General features: G+C 43.6%; 1 protein-coding gene across 4 annotated transcripts in view; it reads left to right on the top strand.

Annotated features, from left to right (window-relative positions):
- Positions 1-19,970, top strand: part of UBE2F (ubiquitin conjugating enzyme E2 F (putative)) — a 305,259-nt gene extending 285,289 nt beyond the window's left edge. For all 4 annotated transcript variants that reach the window (XM_040357503.1, XM_040357502.1, XM_040357501.1 and 1 more), the window contains one exon: positions 18,957-19,970. In XM_040357503.1, the coding sequence (XP_040213437.1) occupies positions 18,957-19,007 (51 nt within the window). In that variant the 3' untranslated portion in view covers positions 19,008-19,970. The remainder of the gene's footprint in view (positions 1-18,956) is intronic.
- Positions 19,971-23,855: the final 3,885 nt, after the last annotated feature.

The following is a 23,855-nucleotide window of genomic DNA, read 5'->3' as shown; positions in this document are numbered from 1 at the left end:
TGTTTTAGTTTAGGGTTGTCCAGATACCGATACCAGTATCGGTATCGGTCCCGATACCGAGTATTTGCGGGAGTACTCGTACTCGCGCAAATACCCCCGATACCTAAATAGAATACCTTCCCCCCCCCCGCCGCTGCATCGCGCCGCCGCATCAAGGGACATGGCTAGAGGGACATTGCTGCATATGTGAGGGGCATGGCTAGAGGGACATTGCTGCATATGTGAGGGACATGGCTGCATATGTGAGGGACATGGCTAGAGGGACATGGCTGCATATGTGAGGGACATGGCTAGAGGGACATTGCTGCATATGTGAGGGACATGGCTAGAGGGACATTGCTGCATATGTGAGGGACATGGCTAGAGGGACATGGCTGCATATGTGAGGGACATGGCTGCATATGTGAGGGACATGGCTGCATATGTGAGGAACATGGCTAGAGGGACATGGCTGCATATGTGAGGGACATGGCTCGAGGGACATGGCTGCATATGTGGGGGACATGGCTGCATATGGGGGGGACATGGCTGCATTTGGGGACACATTTAAAAAAAGTATCGGTATTCGGTATCGGCGACTACTTGAAAAAAAGTATCGGTACTTGTACTCGGTCCTAAAAAAGTGGTATCGGGACAACCCTATTTTAGTTACTAGTTAACTTTCCTGTGTCCGGATATACGTAGTGCTGCAATTTCATGGTACACCAAGTGCATTCTATTTTCTGTTTTATGAGGTTTACACTGTTGTTTTGGTGGGCTTGTTGGCATTTTGTTTGCTGTGTTGCCCACCCCTCAGTTGGACTGTTTTGGATGTTACTCCCCTGTCCCTCAATGAACTAGAAAAAAAACTGGATATTGTAGTTGCCAAAAAATACTTGGAGTTCATTAGGAGCACAGGTTCAAATTTTCTGTGTTTTATGAACCACTCCTACTAGTGCTTTTCCACAAAACTGGCACATGATGAAATGGGGGAGGTCATACTGGACAGAACGCAGTGACTATGTCGCCTTGACTGATGTGACATTGCACTAATAAGAGTGAATATGTTTGCAACAGAGTACTGGTGACATTTTATTGTTTGTCAACTTGGAAATCACAATGCACACTTGTAGAAGTTACCTTGATCAAGCTGTCATAGCATTAATAAACTGAATACTAAGAGCCAATGCAAGATGCAGTAGAATGTTTGTTTTGTTTTTCTTATGGCAGGGATAATCAATGTCCATTTTCATAATTGGGATCATTGACAACCTTCAGCACCTGCATATTTCTCATTTGAATTCTAAATGATAAGCCAAATTGTAACATTTGTAGCAACAATCATTTTGTTACTTTAATAGGCTTACATTTTTTTTTTTTTCCTTGTTACAGGTTTGTGGGGAAACTTTACAGTTGTCAAATAGTTTTTGTTCAAATCCGATTTGCTAAAATCTTATATAAATTTTAACATGTAACTTCCAAAGTTGTTTTCAGTATTTTTAAATAAGCAGCTTTCAATAAAGCAAACATTTATTATATCGCAGCTTACCAATTCTCAGATGTGATGGCTGTGTTAGTTTTCCTTTTTTAGGCCTTCTTTCTTCTGTTTTCATCTTGTGATCTGGCCAGTAAGTCTGCTGTTTTTCTCCAGCTCCCCAGCAGATTGTATGATTGTGACAAACCACTCAACACTGACAGAATGGAAATAAAATTATCATCTTGTATTTATGCATGCAAAACCTTTATATCAAAATTTGTTAGTTCATACATTTACCACTACTGTTCATTTTTGTATTTTCCTTTGTGATACTTTGTACTAAATTTACAAAAAAATTTTAGTAGGTTTTTTATATCTCACAAATAAAGAAGATTTCCATGAGCACTATTTGCATATAAAGGTGCCAGATAACATGGCACCAATGCATTTTCAGCAGCCACCCCCTTATCTAAAAAAGCTAAATATTTATAAAGCAGTGAATGTGATGTTCACAAAACTTTTTCACTACAGGTGTATCTTCATGCATTTGAATACAGTGATTCACCTGCAGAGAATGATTAGTGAATGTAACATGGCATAAAAATGTTCCCCTTACAGACTCATTAGTCAAGATACTGACAGAATCTGAGACATTCTTAAAAATGCATGGAGACCGAATTAAGGATTGTTATGATATTGTGTTGGGGTATGTTCCTACTTTTAAGGCGAATAATGACTATCAGTGAGATGATGATCAGACAGCACAAGCGTGCAAAGGCCTTGGACATTGATCGTGGTGGGCTACCAAAGACTAGATTTTTCAGGTGAAGGTCAACCATATGAAGCTCCATGTAACTCTCTCCGTACATATCTTGTTAAAAGTAGAGGTTCGAAAACCTTGTGCTTTTAAAAATTCACTGAAAGTGACATCAATCAGCCCTCGACTTTCACAGTAATGTTTAGAACTTACAATCTTTCCAAAAACCTGCTAAAACTATATACAGTATTTATCGGCGTATACCGTGCACTTTTTTCCCCTTAAAATCAGGGGGAAATCGTGGGTGCGCGATATACGCCGATTCCCCGCTGTCTCCGACATTGTCCGAGCCAAATGTACTGCGCACTCGGCTAGGCTCGGCTCCTCCCGCAGCAACACGAGAGGAGCCGAGACAAGCCGTGAGGAGTCGAACACACAGGAAATTCGGCTCACGCTAAAATCGGACACCGGAGACGCTCACCTGAATGGAGGCCGCAGACGGACACGCTGGACGGAGATAGACACCTGAATGGGAGGCCACAGACGGGACACGCTGGACGAGACAGACACCTGGATGGAGGCCGCAGACTGACACCTCCAAAGCTGCAGACAGACCCCGGGCAAGGAAGCCGCAGACGGACGCCGGACAAGGCTGCCGATGGTCGCAGGGCAAAAATGTAAGTTTTCTTTTTTTTTTCTTTTTTTTACCTTGCTGAGCTTGGGGTGCGCGTTATACGCCGGGGTGCGGTATACCCCGATAAATATGGTACTTATAATAAAAAGAATGCCAACAGCATCTGCTTGCTTAATATACTGTGGAATGAAAAGTCTGCTGCTTGTTCTTTCTTTCATATATCGTTCTCTGTAGCAGTTTTTAGTGACAGTATGTTAAATGGGCTCTGCAATAATCTCTAGTTTAGGATTGAAAGCATCATTTAAGTGCATACATCAGCTCCTGCTTACTGCTCTTTCAATGGTAATGAAAAGAAGCAGTAAATAATCTATCAGTAGGACTTCCGAGAGGGACTCTTTCACGTCTTTGTTCCTTTTGTTCAACAAGAACATCAAATTTCTCAAAGAGAAGTCTTGGTGCGAGAATGGAGAATGGCTTCTATAGTGCCAAATTACTGCCTATTGAGTGCTTCTGGACAGTTCCCACTTGTGGGCAGGAATAAAAATGGTACAGGGTAATGGCCCTTACTTTCTCCTTCTCGCATATCTCTAAATGTAATTGATTATGGTAGCATAATCTATTATATATAGGATCACCATTTTAATGTTTAAGACATGAAAAGAACATAAATAGTATTTAACTGCAATCTAAGCCCTGCTAAATACAGTGCAACTTGTCTCAAATTTAGTAAACTAACCATGCAAATTCCTTGCTGGGGCAAAGTTTAAATATGAGGAACATAGCATGTCATATGGGAAAGATAGTTAGAGCTACAGATTTCCCACGCTTGTCATTTAATGTGCACCACATGCTTACCCAAAACATACAAAAAATATATACATTACTTTTGAGTTTTGTGGACTTTACTAGTTGTACTGCAAGCTTTCAATTTGTGCCAGGTCATAGTGCAAATAAATATGGGTTCAGGTTCAATAGCTGCTCATCACAGTACTGCTACAATGGGTTACCCATAAAAAGACAGATCTTTAGTCAATAATGAGGGGTGGTTAGGGTCCTCCTGCACCACCTTAAAGCTGAAAGTGTTACTGAAGCTTCAATTTTTAAAGTGTTATGTTTTTGTATTCAAATTATAAACATGTTATTCCTACCTGCTCTGTGGTATTCCTCCAGTTTTGGGGTCCCCTGCTGGCGCTTTTGGCTCCTCCTCTTCGGTGAGTGCTCCCATAGAATGCTGCTTTCTATGGGGACACTGGTGCAGGCTCACTCCTGAGCCATCCTCTCTGCAATTATTGACACACACAGAGGGTGGCTAGGCCCTGCCCCCTGTACCATAGTTACTGGATTTGATTGACAGTGGTGGGAACCAATGACTCCCACTGCTATCAATCTGCCCAGTAAGGATGGAGAGAGCAACTGCTCTCGTGCACAGTGCACTGGACAGTGATTGGGCTCTGGTAAGTATAAGGGGGGCGTAAGGGGATCCTGCAGCACAGGTTTTTTTTACCTTAATGCATAGAATGCAAAACTTAAGGCTGTAGAACAACTCGAACGCCAGACAAACACATATATGGGAGCTGTCTTATCGGACGAAGGGTTTGCATTTCTGTCCATTCATTCCTGAGATTTACACAGCTCTGCCACACACACCTTTTGATTGAACTAGATGGACTTGTGTCTTTTCAGCCAGACTAACACTTGTAACTTGTTCTGATCAGCATGCTTCCATCAGCTATTTGCTCTGATCAGCATGCTTTCTGCACTTCCTTGAACCACCTTAAAACTGAACTCCTGGCAAACCTTTAAATACATAGAGGAATACATATATCAGAGCTGTTTTATCTGCCAAAGGTTTTTCTATTTCTTTCCCTTCATTTCTGAAATGTACACAGATCTGCCACACACAGACTTGTCAGGCAGGGGAGAACAGAAAAAGAAGACCAATAAGCATATCTTTGTCATTCAGCTCTCTCCTATCCACATGCTCCCCGCACTGCAGCACAAATAATTGTCTCCTTGTATTGCATCTACCTCTGCAAGTCTCAGCTATGCTGTACAGAGTCGGCAAGAAACTGATACCATGTCAAATTCAAGTGCTTGACTTGCTTGTAAATAAAAATGTACAATTAAAGTGGTTATAAAGCTTAAAGTGATTTTACCTTAATGCATTCTATGCATTAAATAAAATAAAAAACGTGTGTATCAAAGAATTGACCCCCCCCCCCCCCACCGTACCCAAACTTACTTGAGCCCGGTTTCGATCCAGGGTAGACAGTAAATAGAGACATTTCAGGAGAATTATCTCTTTAAGCATATTAGTAGCCCAGAGAACCAACCAGAGTCCCATTTTCACAGTAAGGTTCGCATTTTTTGAAGGAAGGCAAACATTTTAAGACATAGGTGTCTTTCAGGTGGGAGATTCCTCCATACAGTTATTATATTAAAGATTGGGGAGGGAGACATACAGGTTGGTGAATCAGAAAAGGAGGTCATATGCCTAGGCTTTGTAACAGTGTTTCCCCTTCTTTTCACACAGCAAAGGTTTCAGGGAGAAGAAAACAAAAATCTTAATTTCTTTATCGTACATCACGGGACACAGAGCAGCATAGCCATTACTATACGGGTTATAGAGTCTACCTTCAGGTGATGGACACTGGCATTCTCAGACAGGAAGTCCCCTCCCTATATAACCCCCTCCCATAGTGGGAGTACCTCAGTTTTTTTACCAGTGTCTTAGGTGTTGGTCACAAAAATAGCTTTGCCTCCACGTCTTTGGGACCAAGGCAGGCCAACCGGATCTGTCCAAGGTGCCTCAGAGCCAAAGTGGACAGTACCCGGACCCCAAGCCGTGGGGTTTTGCCTATAACGCCTCTCCACGGAGGGCTGGATCCTGGGCCCAGAGCTTTGAGCCTTTTAAGGTCCAAAAGTACCTGTTGCCAGGATGCTGTATAGGTCCAGGGGAGTGGTGTTCCTTCCAGGACCCGAGTCCCTGAAGGTCTAGTACGAAACCCACGAAGATGGGGGAAGATTGGGCCTCTTGCTATGCAATACCCTGCGGCATGGAGCAGGTAAGAGGGGGGCCTGCGGGACTTGGTTAGACGGCAGGTCCCTCTGGGGGAGATTAGTGGTTTTAGCCTGGGTATGCTCTGCATTGGCAACTTTTTTTCCACTATGTCTGCTAGACAGGATGGTTAAACTTTCCCACAATCATGCGTCCCCCTGACTGTGTTGGCTTTTATGTTTTCCGCTGCTCCGCATGGCATTTGGGGGGGTAGGGGCTCAACTCCTGATTTCTAGGACCAACAAGGTTTAGCCCACCCCCATCCTTTCTGACAAAGAGGGTCCTTTGGGGTCCAGGATTGTCCTAAGCTGTCCCGGGTACTCACCATGTGCTCCGCCGCATGTCTCCTCCAGCGTAGCACGGCTCCCATCATCTCCGGCTATCAGGCACGCGCGCACAACGATATGTGGAGGAGGCGGGGAGCGTCTGGTGGCGTCGGAGGGAAGGGGGCCGTGCCCTCCTCACTGTTATCTTGAGACAGCCTCGCTCCAGCTCACTTGGTAAAGCGCTGTAGGCTGGAAAGGACACAGAGCGGCGGTCCGCCGAAAGAGCACGGCGGCACCCGGTGGCGGTATAGAGACCTGCGGGTCTGGAGCTAGCTCCTCACTGACCAAAATTATTGTTAAGCCAAAGGGTCTCTTGCAGCGGTCTGGCAGCTGACACAGTCCTGTGGGGGGCAGTACTTATTGAAAAAAAAAAAGAGGCTGCTTTCCCAGAGGCTCAGGGGCATTAGGTGGTTACCTATTTTTACCCTGGCCACCATATTGTTTATTTTATCCTTGCTGAAACAGTTGTTGTCAGTGGAGTGCCTCGATGTTGTATCATGGCTCCAAAAGGTTCGGGAACTAAGGGTGCTAAAAAACAAAAGGGTTCCCCCTCTGGCTTTGAGGATCTTAGTCAGGCTATGCCAGTTCTATCCTCACCTGAAAAACCAGAGGATCTCGCCTTGGATGAGCCATTGGGTATGTTTGGTGCTGTGGCTGGCCCTAATCAACCCAACCCTGTGTTTTTAACAGAGGAGGTACTAGCTGCCACCCTGGGTGGGCTAAAAACAAAGATTGACAACGTTGATTGCAAATTCTATGCCGTTACAGTTGCTGCCCCGCCTGTTGCGCAGGATCAGGGTAGAGCACAGACCAGTTATTCTGGTACCCCCGGAGATCGTGGTACTCACTGATCGTGAGAATGGCAGTAGGGAAACCCTGGACCTTTCCGCTCCATCCAGACCTACTCTCACAAGGCCCGATCCTCCACCCTGCCTTACGGCATCTAAATTTGATGGCCCGGCGGCTGAATCCCTGATTCTCAGGGGTAGTGGCCTGTCTAGCCAGGTAATTTCTACTCTGATTAAGGCTAGAAACCCGGTCTCCAGAGTGATTTATTACAGGGTTTGGAGGGCCTATGTAGGCTGGTGTGAGTCCCAGAGGTGGCACCCCCGCAAGTATACCATTGACAGGGTGTTACGTTTTCTACAGCTGGGAGTGGACAAAAACTTAGCAGTAAGCACCATCAAGGGACAGATTTCAGCCTTGTCTGTATGGTTTCAGAGGCCTTTGGCCACCCACTCTCTGGTTAAAACCTTCTTGCAGGGGGGTCTTACGCATTAATCCCCCTCTCAAGTCACCCCTTTGTCCATGGAACTTAAACCTTGTATTGTCAACTCTACAGAGACAGCCCTTTGAGCCTCTGGCCGAGGTTCCGTTGGTATTACTGACTAGAAAATTCGTATTCTTGGTTGCCATGGCTTCTGCTAGAAGAGTGTCAGAACTGGCGGCCTGGTCTTGTAGAGAACCATACCTCATTCTGCATAAAGACAGGGTGGTCCTTCGTCCTCACCCGTCCTTCCTGCCAAAGGTTATATCCAGTTTTCACTTAAATCAGGATTTGATCCTACCATCCTTCTTTCCAAAGCCCACTTCAAGAAAGGAAGGGTTACTGCATACCTTGGATATTGTCCGGGCCATGAGGGCCTACCTTAAGGCTACACAAAGGATTCGGAAGACAGATATCTTGTTCATCCTGCCGAATGGACCCAAGATGGGTCAGGCAGCAGCAAAGTCTACCATCGCTACATGGATTAAACAGTTAATTACTCAAGCCTACGGCTTGAAGGGGTTATCCCCTCCTTTGTCGGTAAAGGCCCATTCTACCAGGGCCATGGGCGCTTCCTGGGCAGCGCACCACCACATCTCTATGGCTCAGGTTTGCAGGGCGGCGAGCTGGTCGTCGGTCCACACGTTCACAAAGTTTTATCAGTTGGACATTAGAAGGAGTGCCGACGCAGCCTTTGGGCAGGCGGTGCTGCAAGCTGCGATATAAGGCCCTCGGGATCTGGGGCACCCTTGATTTTTTTTTTGATTTAACTTGGTTTAATTTGATTTGATTTACTTAAATTTAAGTTTCTGAATTTAAATTTATTGGTTGAGATGTCACCCTCCCCTCATTAAAGCATTGCTTTGGGACATCCCGTTTAGTAATGGCTATGCTGCTCTGTGTCCCGTGATGTACGATAAAGAAAAAGGGATTTTTATATACAGCTCACCTGTAAAATCCTTTTCTTGGAGTACATCATGGGACACAGAGCTCCCACCCCTCTTATGGGGAAGATGTTTTTGGAGGCATACTGCTTGCTACAAAACTGAGGTACTCCCACTATGGGAGGGGACTTCCTGTCTGAGAATGACAGTGTCCATCACCTGAAGGTAGACTCTATAACCCGTATAGTAATGGCTATGCTGCTCTGTGTCCCGTGATGTACTCCAAGAAAAGGATTTTACAGGTAAGCTGTATATAAAAATCCCTTTTTTCTGTTGCGTCTCTAGGACAGCAGGTCATAGGCAGCAAAAATAACTGAAGGGATTTAACACTTCTGGTTCCATCCAAAAAGCTTTTGCTATTTGTAAACTCTTTCCTAATGAACATTTGTGATCATAAGATTATGATATCCAAGCAGATCTAATGGTCTGCTGAGATTCTTCAACATTGGAAAATCTTTGAGGTTCGCAAGACCTGCATAGGCTTGGAATGTACGGAGTGCACTGCCTTATAGCCATGCTACATTCTGCCATTGCACACATCAACCATGTATAACTCCCAGATATCACTTTTTCTATAAGATTGAGTGTTTTTTTATTCGTTCAAAGGTTTTTTATTTACATTTTCAAGAAGAGACAATGTCATAACGACTGTTATGCCCACTTAGGGATTTAGGCATCAGAAAACATTAAATTGAGAGTTTGTGTGGTGTATGTACCGAAACAGTGCAAACTTAAATATGCTAGACAAACAACAAGTTGCGAATAAAGTCAGTTACTCTGAAGCGACTTGGTTCAAAAGAGTGGAAGGGTATGATATTAAAGAGGAAGCGGAGAAATTTGGGGCCCAGATAAAGCAGGAGGGAATTGGTAGGAAGAAAATAAAAAAATGTGGGTAGAGAGGGAGACTCCATCTAGCTCAAGTTCATTCTGAATAGATCGCTAAAGGAATGTTAGGCTTGCTAGGTCTAGGGAAGGTAGGAGGGTGTATTTGGACTGTTGGTCGTTAAGGATGCTGGACATGAAGCAACTGTAGGGTAATTTGGTCCTTTACTTTTTGTATGGAGGCAGAGGGCTTCTTCCAGGCCTCTGCTATTGTTTGGCAGCCAAAAAAATGTATGTAGCCAGTTGTTGCTCGGGAGCATGCTTGGGGATAATAAGGTGAAATAAAGTGTGGAAGAGCCCAAAAGGAGAGTAATTTCAGGCACGACCGCCATGTGTGTACTATGTCACCTCATTGGCCACAACCCAAGAAACATCTGTCAGCGTAGTTGGGATTCGCTATGGTTACCTGTGCCGGTACCCAGTACTATCCAAGGAGAACTTTTGTAGGCTGATTCAAATGTATTTGTGTTGGTAGAACATTTAGCTACATTTGACCTTGTTTCAATGCTCTAAATCATGGGTCTTCAAACTACGGCCCTCCAGTTGTTCAGGAACTACACTTCCCATCATGCCTAGTCATGTCTGTGAATGTCAGTTGTACAATGCCTCATGGGATGTGTAGTTCCGCAACAGCTGGAGGGCCGTAGTTTGAGGATCCCTGAAATAAAGGATGCCTTTTTATGCAAGCTAGAATTACTTATTGCAGGCTGTTTTATTTGTCATTTGATTATTCATGGTTGGGTATTTTGGGGAGAACCACAACGCAGTGCACATACTTTGTTGTAAACGTTTTCACTCAACTGTTTTGTTGATTTTGTAAATGAAAAGAAGCTACCATCTGCTGAACACCACAAATGTATTCATGATTGTTTTTGCAAATTTTGAGGAGCATTAGTTAAGTGGTTATCTGTTCCACTTAATACCAAGTCCAGTTTGCCCTAGGTATAACCTATAACCCCTCATCAGGCTTTAAACAAGCCTGACAAAAGAGGATATCACTTTAACTCAAAACTTTTTGCATTAATCAATGTCCTGTTTAGAAAATGTCCCCTCCACTCCTGTTCTAGTGGCAACTTAACCCTAACTTTCATTTCTGTTGACACTGGTAATTAGGACAGTTATAGAGGGTAAATCTCCCTAAAGGGGGCACAGACAGCAATAGTAACCTGACAGTTGTTTCAAAATCTTTATCCAAAGAACACATTTTGAATAAGCTAGAATAACGTGAAATGAGCTGTTGGTTTATGCGTCTGAAGCTGCATGCAGGGAGCCTGTGTAACTACAGTGGGTGACCACGACATTGTGTCAATCTCGCTCCCTTTCTCGGCAAGATTGACCACCTGCGAGCCCTATCGCGGGAGCCAGTGCCGAGCTGGCTTGCCACGATAGAGACAAAGCCGTCATAGAAGCGACGGGAGATCCGACTTGGATTCCCGCCAATTCTAGCGTCGGCATTTGGTATGCATTCCTGAGAGGGAAAACTCCACGCCAATTTTTAAATAAAAAATCGGCATGGGTCGTCCCCCCCAGGAGCATACCGGGCCCTTAGGTCTGGTATGGGTTGTAAGGAGACCCCCCCCCCCCACGCCGAAAAACCGATGTAGGGGGTCCCCCTACAATCCATACCAGACCCGTATCCAAAGCACGCTACCCGGCCGGCCAGGAAGGGAGTGGGGACGAGCGAGCAGCCCCCCCCTCCTGAGCCGTACCAGGCTGCATGCCCTCAACATGGGGGGGTTGGGTGCTCTGGGGCAGGGGGGCGCACTGCGGGGCCCCCCCACCCCAGAGCACCCTGCCCCCATGTTGATGAGGACAGGGACCCTTCCCGACAACCCTGGCCGTCGGTTGTCGGGGTATGCGGGCAGGAGGCTTATCGGATACCGGCCCCCCACCCTAAGTGAATGAGTATGGGGTACATCGTACCCTACCCATTCACCTGCAAGAAAAGTGGTATAAACACAAATAAACAACACAGGGTATTAAAATATGTTATTAGTCTGCTCCGAAGGCCCCCCCTGTCTTCTTTAGCTCTTTCAGCAGGGGGGGCTTCTTCCGCTTTCCGGGGGTCTTCTCCGCTCTCAGCGGGAGGAAGCGACGTGTAACCACCTAAAGGAACGAAGACAGCAGAAGGCGACAGAAGAAGAAGCAAGAAGACAGAAGAAGAAGCAAGAAGACAGAAGCCGACAGAAGCACACCACCCCCCGCCGAACATGTCGGAGGAAGCCCGCCGGGGGGTGGGCGCTTTTTATAAAAGCGACCCCTGGCGGCGGAAGAAAACCAGACGGCGGCGAAGAAGAGCGGCATCCACCCCCCCGCGGAAAACGTCGGAGGAAGCCCGCCGGGGCGGGGCGCTTTTATAAAAGCGACCCCCCCCCCCCCCGGCGGCGGAAGAGAACCAGATGGCGGGAAGAAGAGCGCCCCCCACCCGAAGACGTCAAAGAAGCAAGCCCCCCCTCGTGAAAGAGCTAAAGAAGAGAGGGGGGGCCCCGGAGCAGACTAATAAAATATTTTAATACCCTGTATTGTTTATTTGTGTTTACCACTTTTCTTGCAGGTGAATGGGTAGGGGTACGATGTACCCCATACTCATTCACTTAGGGTGGGGGGCCGGTATCTGGGGGCCCCCTTATTAAAGGGGGCTCCCAGATTCCGATAAGCCTCCCGCCCCCCCCGACAACCAACGGCCAGGGTTGTCGGGAAGGGGCCCTGTCCTCAACATGGGGGCAGGGGGGCGCACTGCGGGGCCCCCCCACCCCAGGGCACCCAACCCCCCATGTTGAGGGCATGCAGCCTGGTACGGCTCAGGAGGGGGGGGCGCTCGCTCGTCCCCACTCCCTTCCTGGCCGGCCGGGTAGCGTGCTTTGGATACGGGTCTGGTATGGATTGTAGGGGAACCCCCTACGTCTGTTTTTCGGCGTAGGGGGGGCTCTCCTTACAACCCATACCAGACCTAAGGGCCCGGCATGCTCCTGAGGGGGGAACCCATGCCAGATTTTTATTTACAATCCGGCGGGGAGTGCCCCCTCAGGATTCATACCAAACGCTGCACACGTGTAGAATTGGCAGGAATCCAAGTCGGATCCCCGTCGCTTCTATGACGCGCTCGCTGGGATGTGCTTTTACTATTCCAGCGAGTGCGAGATGTCGGCACCCTGTCGCCGAGAATCAGGGCGATGCTGTCGTGCTAAAAACACATTCTCAGCGGCAGGTATTGTAAATTAGGCTGCTGGGGTTATATATACACAAATGTCTGCTTTTTCCTGCATTCTAACAAACAAATATATATAATGTAGTGTTGCACTCTAAACACAACTACGGCACTCCTCACAAATAGGTCAGAAAAATCATTATATGAACATGGCGGCAGTTAGCAGTGCACAGATCTTGCAGCTTCAGGTGGTCTGTGGGCAAAGGACAAACTATAGGAACAAAGCAAAGAAATAAGTGCAGACCCTAGTGCAGTTTTCTTATGTTCAATCTATTTTTATTCATTTTCAAATGAAACCGCATACAAGTAATAAATTATACATTGAGATTCAACCAGTAGGCAAAGTTACAAACAAATATGTGTGACATATCTCAAATCCGTACAGTTTGAACCTGTAAAAGTTCTTAAATACAGCACGGATAACTCTTATGAACATGTTAATATATCATAACCCTGACCAATTATCGGGAAAGTAAATGGAGCATGACAGAAAAATCAGACTATACATATCCAGTACTCTGCCAACACAACTAAAACTGTAGGTAAGAGGAGGAGTATCCTTGAGTGAACGTGTAATATTCCATCATCCAGAAGAAAAAAGGCAGAATAGACGATAGTGATACAAATAAGCAAAGAAGAAAAGAGGAGGAAGAGAAAAAAGTGTGTGTGAGGGAGGGGGGGCACAGGATAAAGGCTAGGAGAACAGAGAACCATCTATTCAAGAAAGGTCCCAGGAACAACATTGTGGTGAAACGAATCCGCTATGGATGGCTCAAAACCAGAAGAATATTGAAAATGTGACCAAACGGTCCACATGAGAAAATGGTACTCAGATTCACTTTTGTCCCATGCAATCATTTGTTCTTAATGTTCAATCAAATCTAGTTCACAAGCCTATTCAGCTAATGACAGGGTATCTGATCAACGCCAATGTCTGCCAATAACGAAGCAAGTCGTTGTGAGAAAATGTCTAATTTTAGACTTTTTTTTATTAGTTTATAGAAGGCTGGTACCATAGATAACAGAGCAATGTGGGGTTCTTTAGTGATTTTGTCTCCCACTAGTCTGTCGTACAATTAGAGTATCTTGTCCCAGAACGGGGTGATTATAGGGCAGGCACCCCAAATATGGGTCATAGTGCCAGGAGCTTGCAAACATCGCCAACATATATCCTACTGTTCATATTTTTATTAGTAAAAAATACAAAAAGTAAAAATCATCAAACTCACATAATGTGGTGAACACGCAGGCAGGAGGTGTGCAGCATCGGCTGTGCTCGTGGCTATGTGAAAACCCAAGCGGCCTTCTGCAGGCGGGGAGAGCTGTTGGCAACCACAGAGAGTTATCTAGCGTTGTACTGTTGCCATGACAAAGCATTTCCGAGATATGTCCCCCTTTTTCAAGTCAAGGGATTGGCAAATCTTCCCTTTAGGGCAGGGGTAGGCAGCCTCAGCACTCCAGTTTTGAAACTACAAATCCCATCATGCCTCTGCCTCTGAGTCATATCTGTGATTGTCAGGGTCTTGCAATGTCTCATGGGTCTTGTAGTTTCACGACATGTGGAGGGCCGAGGTTGTCTACCCCTGCTTTAGGATATCAATTAGAGCTATTCTGTCACTGGTAAATTATCTACTAATCAGTTTCTGGGACGCAGGGTAGTCCTAAACACCCAATCACCAACTTGCTAATATGAAAAGTAACTCTGCCAGCTCCTGCCTTCTGTCCAGAACTGTGTTGCCTCCCAGTCTCTGCTGTGGAAACACCACTGTGTGTGGGGGGGTGATGTGAAGGGCAGTGGACACTGTTATGGATAGGGTCGCCCCCATAGCAGTGTCCTTTACCACTCTTCACATCACCTCTCCCCGATCCCTGCATTCTGAGCAAAAGGCACTCTTGAGCCTTGCATTCTGACCGCAACACACTCCTGAACCTTGCATTCTGACCGCAATGCACTCATGAACCTTGCATTCTGGGAGCAGCCCACTCCTGATCCCTGCAATCTGAGCATATTGCATGGGTGAACCCTGCATTCTCTGCATAACGCAATCCTAAACCCTGCACTCTCTTGTAATACTTATTTAAATTCTGAGTAAAAATATTTTTTCAAAAAAACAAAGTCGGTCTTACTGGTTTTTTTTTTTGGGGGGGGGCGATACTGTGCCCAGTGATCTTTGACTTCGTCAGTGTTGTTGAAGTAGACCGCTCCCTGCTCTGAGGCATGCTGTAGATTATACAATCTTTGATCATTCCACCATGGGTCTTTCAGGCTGGGAAAAGTCTCCCAATTCTTGACAGTTAAGGGAACATGATCAAGAGAAGAAACCAAATTCTCCAACATCTTGGAGCTCATTGCAGTTACGTTGTCCCTCCAGCACTAGAGACCCCCTTTCTAAAGGGGCATCCAATTCAGCTGCAGTCAGACAATTCTACCACAGCAGCATATTTCAGCCATCAAGGGGACACAAGAAACTTGGCAAATCAGATTTTCTCATGAATGGAAACTGTCCAGTGATTTCTGCAGTCCACTTTCCAAGAGTGGTAAACTGCCATGTGGATTATATATGTCCAGTCTGATATGCCAAAAAAAGGGGTCTACGGATATAGATATCCTATCCTCTAGATACAACAAGCTACAACTGTTTGTATCCAGAACTAGGGGTCATCTAATTCTGGCCTCAGATGCTGTAATTATCCCCTTGTCTCAGTTTAGGCTAATATAAGCCTTCCCACTACTGAGAATTCTGCCTCTCCTGCTCCCTCTATTCCACCCTGCTTCACAGTCCCTGGCTTTAAAGATATGGCTGTAGGAACCCAGGTCTTAAAGTATAGATTTCTGAGTCTGTTTTTTCTACTTTGCCGAAACCAGAACATGCCACTTCCAGGAAGATCTATTATACCTGAAAATCTTACTCTGCTGGGTGTGAATGCAGTCAATTCTGTTCCAGCAATTACTCTGTGATTAGCATTCTGGCCTTACTGTAAACAAGTCTTAACCAGAATCTAGCTCCCTAAGGTATCAGCCTTAACCATCCTTTTCCAAAGACATTGGGCTTCACGCTCCCTTTTGAAAAACTTTATTCAAGGTGTTTCTCATGTTAGGCCCCCTGGCAGCACCCTGTGCCCTTTTTTTTTTCTCTCTCTCTTTGCCCTGCAGAAGCCACCATTAATCACGGATATTCTTGCCAGCAAAGTAGCCTTTTTTGTAGCCATCACTTATATCGGATGTCTCTGAACTGGCAGCACTTTTCTGTTATAAGCTTCTTCTCATATACCACAACAAGGTTGTAATACGGCCACAATAGTTTCTTCATCTTTCTATTTGAACAAGGATGACATTCTGCCATCCTTGTGCCCTGCTCATAAGCACCTAAACAAATGCCCTCTGAATTGCCTGGGGGTAGCCAGAGCCATTGGATTTTAACTAAAATCTACTTCTTCCATTAGACAAATGGATTCCATGTTAGTTCTTGTTTTGGGACCTTGCAAGGGGCACGCTGCTTTAATAATCCACCTTTGCACAGTGGATGAGGAACTTAACTGCAAGAGCTCATGCTCTTAAAAACATCTCCTATTTGGAGTACCCTGGGCCTTAAGTCTTCATTAACACCTGAGCGTATCCATTTAGTAAAGTTTTTCGGATGTTTTTTTTAAAGCTTTTTTTGCTGCTTATCTAGAAGCATATTGCAAGCGTTTTACAGCTTCAGGAGTTTTTGTTTAGCCAATAGAAAGCACTAGTGGAGGAGAGGGAGAGGAAATTAGGGGTGCAGAGCTGTTATTTTAGACTTTTACAAGCATTTTTGTGCTCCAGTCAGGCGCTTCTAATAAAGTCTATGGGGCCAAAAACGCTTGTAATCTGCCAAAAGTAAGCTCATGTACTTTTTTGAGCTTCAGATGACAGAACGCTCACATATGAACCGGGGCCATTGAAATTAATAGGATTTTGCTTGTTGGGCGTTTTTGGAGCTTCAGAGCTGAGCATTTTATAAGTTGAAAACATGCAGGTGTGAACAGGGCCTTAGGTACCAAGCCCCTATTGTCCAACTGTGTAAACCCAGTCTTCTGTTTAGACTTTCTTAAAGTTTACCAGGTGGGTGTCCAATCTTCTTTAGATGCAGTTTTCATATAAATTAATGGGGGCTTAGGGCCACAGTGCTGCACAGCTAGAATTCTAGCCCTTGAGCTGCTGTTCTCTAGCTTTACTGTCGTACAACAGTTTGATTCCCACACTTCAGAAAGAAAAGAATAGTAACTGAAAACAGCTATAAATTACAAGCATGTACCAATAATGCACATGCATTGATTATAATTACACTGCTTCCTCTCTACAGAGTTAACCAGCGAAAGTGAATGTCTACTCCTATCTTATCATAAATAAGATAAATGCAGTATTCACAGTCTGCTAAAGTCTTTTAGTTGAAGCATTTATCATATTAATAAAGAAATAATTTAGGCTATTGGACAACTAGTGGTTGCCATGACACCAAGACTGATGCACAATTTTTTCTCGGTGTCTGATCTTGATTAGCATGAAGTAATAAAACCCTGCTAGCTCACCTATACAAGTGAATCCTCTTCATCTAATTCCTTGTGCACATAAGATTTATGTATTGCAGGTGATGAAACAAAATATAACTAATAATGTAAGCTGGGAGATCGGTGTCTGAGCTATGGCTGTGGAGCCCACAGATGGTGACCCCATAATGTTAACCATTTTCCCAGGCCCTTCAGCTTCTTGGCTGCAAGCTGCTTGCTAGAGGACAGTTTAGTAGGATATGTTCCAAAATGAACACGTTTAGAGAATTACTCCTATGTGAAGTGTTTTAAATTATGCGTGGAATGTACATTTTTGTTATTAATGACAGATTGGAGAATTCATTTTGGAATAGATTACAATTTCATATAGATTTTATTAAAAACAAATTAGTTTCTAAATGTCTCTGTAAAATTGGTGCATATCTGCCATAGAATGAGGAGTCTATAGTGCATTTTCAGTAAGTACATATTTTAAATTAATTGTGCCTGCAAATTATATTTTGCTTGCTCCTCTGTGTCACAATGGTTGGACAGCATATATGTGGATTCTTTTTCTAGAGTTTTTTCTTTATCTGTGAGGCATACTTTAGATTATGCCATTTTCATTTCTTCAACCTTGAGTAAAGAACATTCCTTGATTCCTCCATCACTCAGTGAGGGATGACCGCTTATTGTATTCTGACAACATCCGAATACAATGATCATTGCAAGCAGCTATAGTGATTCACTAGTGATTTGCTTATATTTTGCCTTCCCTGGTTCCTCCCTCCCTCCCTCCCTCATCAACATATTAATGAAATGTTCAAAAGCCTTCTCATTTCATTACATATTTTATTTTAGACCCAGCTATGTCATCGCTGTGTTTCTGTACTTCTCTATGCAATGCAGGCAGATTATTATTATTATTATTACAGCAATCAAAATGTAAAAAAAAAAAAAAAAAATCCTGATCACCCCTCTCCTAGAGTAGTAGTCTTACTATAGTGACATTGAACTAATTTATTTTTTATTTTTTGGTCAACATACCGTTCACCAGTCGGTATCCCTGATCACCGCCACACCAGTCATACGATGATACTGTACTGTACTGCACTGTTGACAGTATGTAAAAAATATATATATATATATATATATATATATATATATATATATATATATATATATATATATATATATATATATATATATATATATATACATACAAAAAAAATGTAACTACTTTTTCTTAAAAATTGTTGCTCTAAAAAACATGCCATGCCTCTTTATAAATACCTCAGACTGTCCACTTTCCACAAAGGGGTCATTTGGGTGGAATTTGTACTGTCCTGGATTTTTATTGTCCTCAAGAAACAAAGAAATTAGGCTGTCAGGAACTTTTACACAAACCAATTAATATACACTTAGTTCCTGGTTCTCTCAGGGGAGAGAACCAGGAACTTTGTATGAACAGTGATCTGTCATTTCCCCTAGTAAGTCCCATCCCCTCTTTAGTTTCAAAAAGCAGAGGGAACACAACCCTTGATCGCCCCCTAGCGTATTCCCTGCCAGTGACATTTTTACAGTAATCCGTGCATTTTTATAGCACTAATCGCTGCAATGGATCTCAGGCCATACACGGTGCAGGAAATTCACACGATTCCCCCCATCAGCAGAGACAGTGCTGTTAGACTCATTTGACTAAAGTGAACATGAATCTGATTGCTATGGGCAACTAAACTTCACACCTCATTATTACTGTTTGCATTACTTATTGTCAGATTTTATAGACGTCGGCTAATTGTTTATTAACTGATAGAGTAAAACATTACAATTTTATTTATAGGTATGCATGAAACACCTTCCTGGGTTGTCTGTTTCTGTTAGTTTAATATCATCTTTTTTTGTTTTGCAGGATGAATATCGAAGTAAAGTTGAGGACTACATCAAGCGTTATGCCAGATGATGCCAACATTGAATCTCTGATCCCTCTCAAGAACAGTGGCCAGCCTCTGTGGGGTCTCCAGAGCCATAAGGGGAGGAATGTGAAAATCATTGAATGGCTTTTATGCCCTCTCCCTGCCAGACTGATAACAAACATTTTACCTCCAGCCCCTGCACTCTAATGCCATTCTTGTGCCCAGCCAAAAGGAGCCTCAAAACTCTTCTTCCCCCTTCTTTGGCTATTGATGTGTGTGTGTGTGTGCTTTTTTTTTTCTTTTCCTTCATTGAGTGGGGCGAATACTGCTTGCTTGTTTTATATCTCCTACAATATACGGAGTGTTGTATGAATTCTAACAAGTTGTAATGATCCTTAGAACATTCAATCATGTTCAAAAACATCAGTTACCAGGTGGTCTTAGGTCAAATCTGTGTTTTTCAAACTTGAAGTATATAATCTATAAGCCTCTTATAGGCCTGAACCACCATAACTGCTTGATGCCTTTTTCATTCAGACAGATGGTTTGCTTTGCAGCTGACACATAAGGTCCAGTAACCGTGACAATGGGGTTAATAATTGCCTCTTGTGGATACTCCAGCATGGAATGTAACAGCTTAAAATGTTTACAGTAATGGAGAGTAAGACCACCTAAGAGGCTGGAGCTAGACACCAAATTCATTTGTCAGGCCTCCCTTGATCAGTAGGCTTGTTCAATATCATCCTGTAATCCATTCTTTTTTTTAATAATGATTTTATCTTTGTGCTGAAAGTATGGGGTGAGGCAATATGCAGATTTTCTGCCAGTGAAAGAGTTGCTGGCGCACAGGGTGACTTTCACAGGTAATGAGACATGGGTGAACAATTCTTCTTACTGTGATAATGCAACTTTAACTTATTAATCGTGTTTAAAGGAGCTTAATGGAAACTGTAACCACACCCTGCCAATGTATATGGGTTATATAAATACAAAGATATGCACTTTCACTGGTTTGGTCTGATGTCTCTGTTTACCTTTTGTTTGTATAAAAGAAGTCTAAGATAGTCTTCTCTCATTAAAAAGTACTTAAAGAGAGAAATCTAATCTATACCACCATCCACTCTTAACAACATGGGTGAAGGGATCACCCCTGCTCGATGTGGCTACTAACTGACTGTCAGAAAACAATAACTGTCAGAATACCTGAACAGTGACTGCATCTAATTGGATGCTCTCACTGTTCAGCCAATGATGTTTCCCATGGCTTTCATCAAAACCACTGTTGTCAAGCCAGGTGGGCTCAGTGGGGCTACCAACGCCTTGAATAACAGCTGATTCTGCAGAAATTAGCCACGTTTCAATACGACAGGCTTAGCCATGGACATTATTGTAAGCCTTGGCCATTTTCTTACTCTAATTTAGGAAGTATGGCAGCAGGATAAGTGAGGAACGAGGACTATTGCTTTATTGACAGTCTATTCATGTCATCATTCTGTTTATTTTTTTTTTATTCTCTGAACCTGCACCAAAATAAAGACTTGTTCACATATGTTCATTTTCCTGCAATGAACTCAAATAGAAGCATAGATAGACTCACAAGTGTGTTCAATGTGCAGCAGCAGTGCATTTATGTAAAGGGACACCAAAGTTTTATTTTATTTTTTTGTTTTCTTATATAGAGCTGTATTTTGAAGATACTGTAAGATGCCTATGCAATGGGTTTCCTATATAGGATGCTTTTTACCTTACACTGTTCTACTCCCAGAATAGCTCTTTTATTTTATCTTATGTTCATATGCACAGGACTCTTTGACTAAAAGCTTTGGCAGCTGAACCTGCATGGACAAGATGCCTGGTGCTTATGCATTTTCAAGGAAGACGCCTGTTTGGTGAGGCACTTGACCAATTCATTAAGTCACAGATGGCAACGTTTTGCTTCCTCGGAGAAAGGTAATGAAACCTTCCTCTTCGTGTGCTTCTACCCTTCACTCTACTCCCAGGCTTCAAATTCAAAACTTTAGTTTAGTCCCTCATTCCAGCACATGGCCTGGCCCAAGAATGCCACCAGGCCATTTACATCCCCATCCCCTCTTCACAATAAAGGGGTGTTCTTACTCTTGGGAAGGAGGGGCATCTGCTGCAGTGTGCATCTCACTTCACTACAGACATCCCATACGTATAGACTCAGTACATTGTTTTGAAGGTTTACTAACTAAAGTCCAAAACTCTACAGATTTGCAAAAGGCGCTACACCACTTAGTTTCTCAGGTAGTTTGTTCTGCAAGTCCCTCCACAGCACAGTTTCAAAGGGTTTTTACTAAAACCTGTCGATGGTACCAAATGACCCATTAGATGTATCGCCCCCTCATCTCTCTTCATCCTTACCCAAGTCTTATCTCAATCCAGTGCTGTGCCCATCTGCAGAGGCACTGGTCTATCTCTCTTTTAACAGACCTGGAGCAGGGATAGGGCCAAGCCATGCTGTGTGTGTGTCAATGAATGCAGACAGCCCTGCTCAGGCGCGAGCCTGCAGGTGTGCCACCAAAGGAAGCGGTTTTCTTTGGCACACAGAGAGAACAGCAGGAGGTTCCAGGCTGCTCTGTGCAATATCATTGCACAGAGCAAATAAGTAGGCCATGTTTTATTATTTTAGTTGGAGAATAAAATGGTACAACTGTTTTACACTTTCTCAACAAATTCCTTTGCCCGAGATATTTACAAAATTCCTGGCACTCTACCTGTCTCTTCTCAAGAGCTTGGAGGACAGGCTAGCTATATAATGTTCTCCTGAAAGAAGCATCTCCTGCACGTATCTTCTAGGATCTATCCCAAAAGACTTTTCTGCTTCAGACCTTTGGCTTGGCGATAAGCCTCAACATCTGTTCTACAAAATTCTATTGGTCTTGAGTATGTGGCTCCATTTCAGATACATCAAAAGAAAAAAGATCTTTCTTCTAATGGTAAGTCTATTTTCTATTGCAAATACTCAACTGCTGAGATTCAACAAAACCCCCACAGTGCAATTCACCACCAGAGCTCTGGGTTAGTAAAAGGGATACAAAGCATGCTCCTTTCCTGCATTTACACATACCGATATTCCCCTCGCATAAGAAAGTCCTTGTCTAGGTGAGTCACCATTTCACACCTAGCAGTTGGAAAACCCTTTCGGTCTTACAATTTGAAGATTCTTACAGCAGTCAAAGGGTTGCTTAGCCTGGGGAGAAGTCTCCAGTACTTGACAATCCAAAGAACAGGGTCAAAGAATGAGGCCACCTTGGAACTCAAAGCTGTCAGAATATCAACAACACATTGGACCTTCCTCTTCTGAACAGACACCCAAATGTTAGATTTTATTGGATTTCTTTTAAAATAGAAGAAAATATATATATTTTTTCAAATTTCTGCTCTTTTTTCGCTTATATCGCAAAAAATAAAAACCGGAGTCATATATAAATACCACCAAAAGAAAACTCTATTTGTGCAAACAAAAGGATAACAATTTCATTTGGGTACATTGTAGCATGACTGCGCAATTGTCATTGAAAGGGCGAGAGCACTAAAGGCTGAAAATTGGTCTGGGAAGAAAGGGGGCGAAAGTGCCCAGTATTGATGTGGTTAAAGGAGACACGCTCATAATGTTTCTATATTTTTTATTTTTATGTTTTAATCACTTTTATTTTTGTTTTACAACCTTTTGCACAGACTTGCATCATAATTTATTAATAGACTCTTATAGAAAGTAACCCCCCCCCCCTCTTTAAGTGACATTTTTGTCACTTAAAGAGACAGTACTCATTTATTAAAAAAATTATTTAAAATTATACAAATGTTTATGCTTGCATATTCTTTGCTCTACATATTGCTACACTGTTGTTTACTTTATCCCTTCCAAATCCTTGCACTTTATCTCTCACAGCCTGTAAGGTTTTTTTCTTGCATCGGTTCCCCCTTGTGGCACCCAGTGCTCTTTTGTGACTTTAGTTATTTCTGCTTTGCGGAAACTGCCCCTTACCCATCAGGTATATTCCCTTAGAATATTTTACCAGGGTTGTATCCTTATCTGGTAATCAAATAGTCTCTTAGTCATCTATCATTAATGGGGGCTTTTATCTTACAGGAGTTTCTTCCATCATACATGGCAACCTCTCAGTTCTGGTCCTCCTAAGACCACCCTTCCTTTAAAATTGGTATCAGCTTTCCGTCTCTATGACAACATTGTCTGCCATCTTTGTGCCTGCTCCTGAACATAAGTCTCTACACGTGCGCATGTTGTCAGACCCATTACAGCATACCTGATCTCTACTACTTGTTTTATAAAAACAGTTGTACTTCCCTCGAACTCTCACACAGGGAACCCACCAGTGCTAGGTGGATAAGGTGTTTACTCGCTACAACTGATGCTGAGAACCAAAACAATTTTTCCAGCGCTGCTATGTACACGGTACATGCTCTACCACACCTGTAGGAGCAGCATCCTGGGCTTTTAGTCATCAATCCTCTTGCACCTGTTTCTGTTAGCCTGCCTTCTAGTCATACTGTTTCAAGGTGACAGTAAACACCTTATCCACCTAGCACTGGTGGGTTCCCTGTGTGAGAGTTCGAGGGAAGTACAACTGTTTTTATAAAACAAGTAGTAGAGATCAGGTATGCTGTAATGGGTCTGACAACATGCAGACGTGTAGATAAGACTTCTTTATGTTCAGGAGCAGGCACAAAGATGGCAGACAATGTCCTTCTGAAGCTGCTTTGGCTGCAAGGTTCTTGCAGCGGTACTCTGGACCCTGGTAGTTTTTTCCTTTGTATGCACACTTCTTTTGCCTTAGTTGTTGCACACCCTTGTATTCATTGCTTTGACCCCATTATGTATGAATAAGATGCCTGTGTCCTGTACTGTA

The sequence above is a fragment of the Rana temporaria genome, chromosome 6 (genome assembly GCF_905171775.1).
Source record: "Rana temporaria chromosome 6, aRanTem1.1, whole genome shotgun sequence".
NCBI lineage: Eukaryota > Metazoa > Chordata > Amphibia > Anura > Ranidae > Rana > Rana temporaria.
Note: the sequence above shows the minus strand (reverse complement) of the source record. Positions and strands in the feature narration are given on the sequence as shown.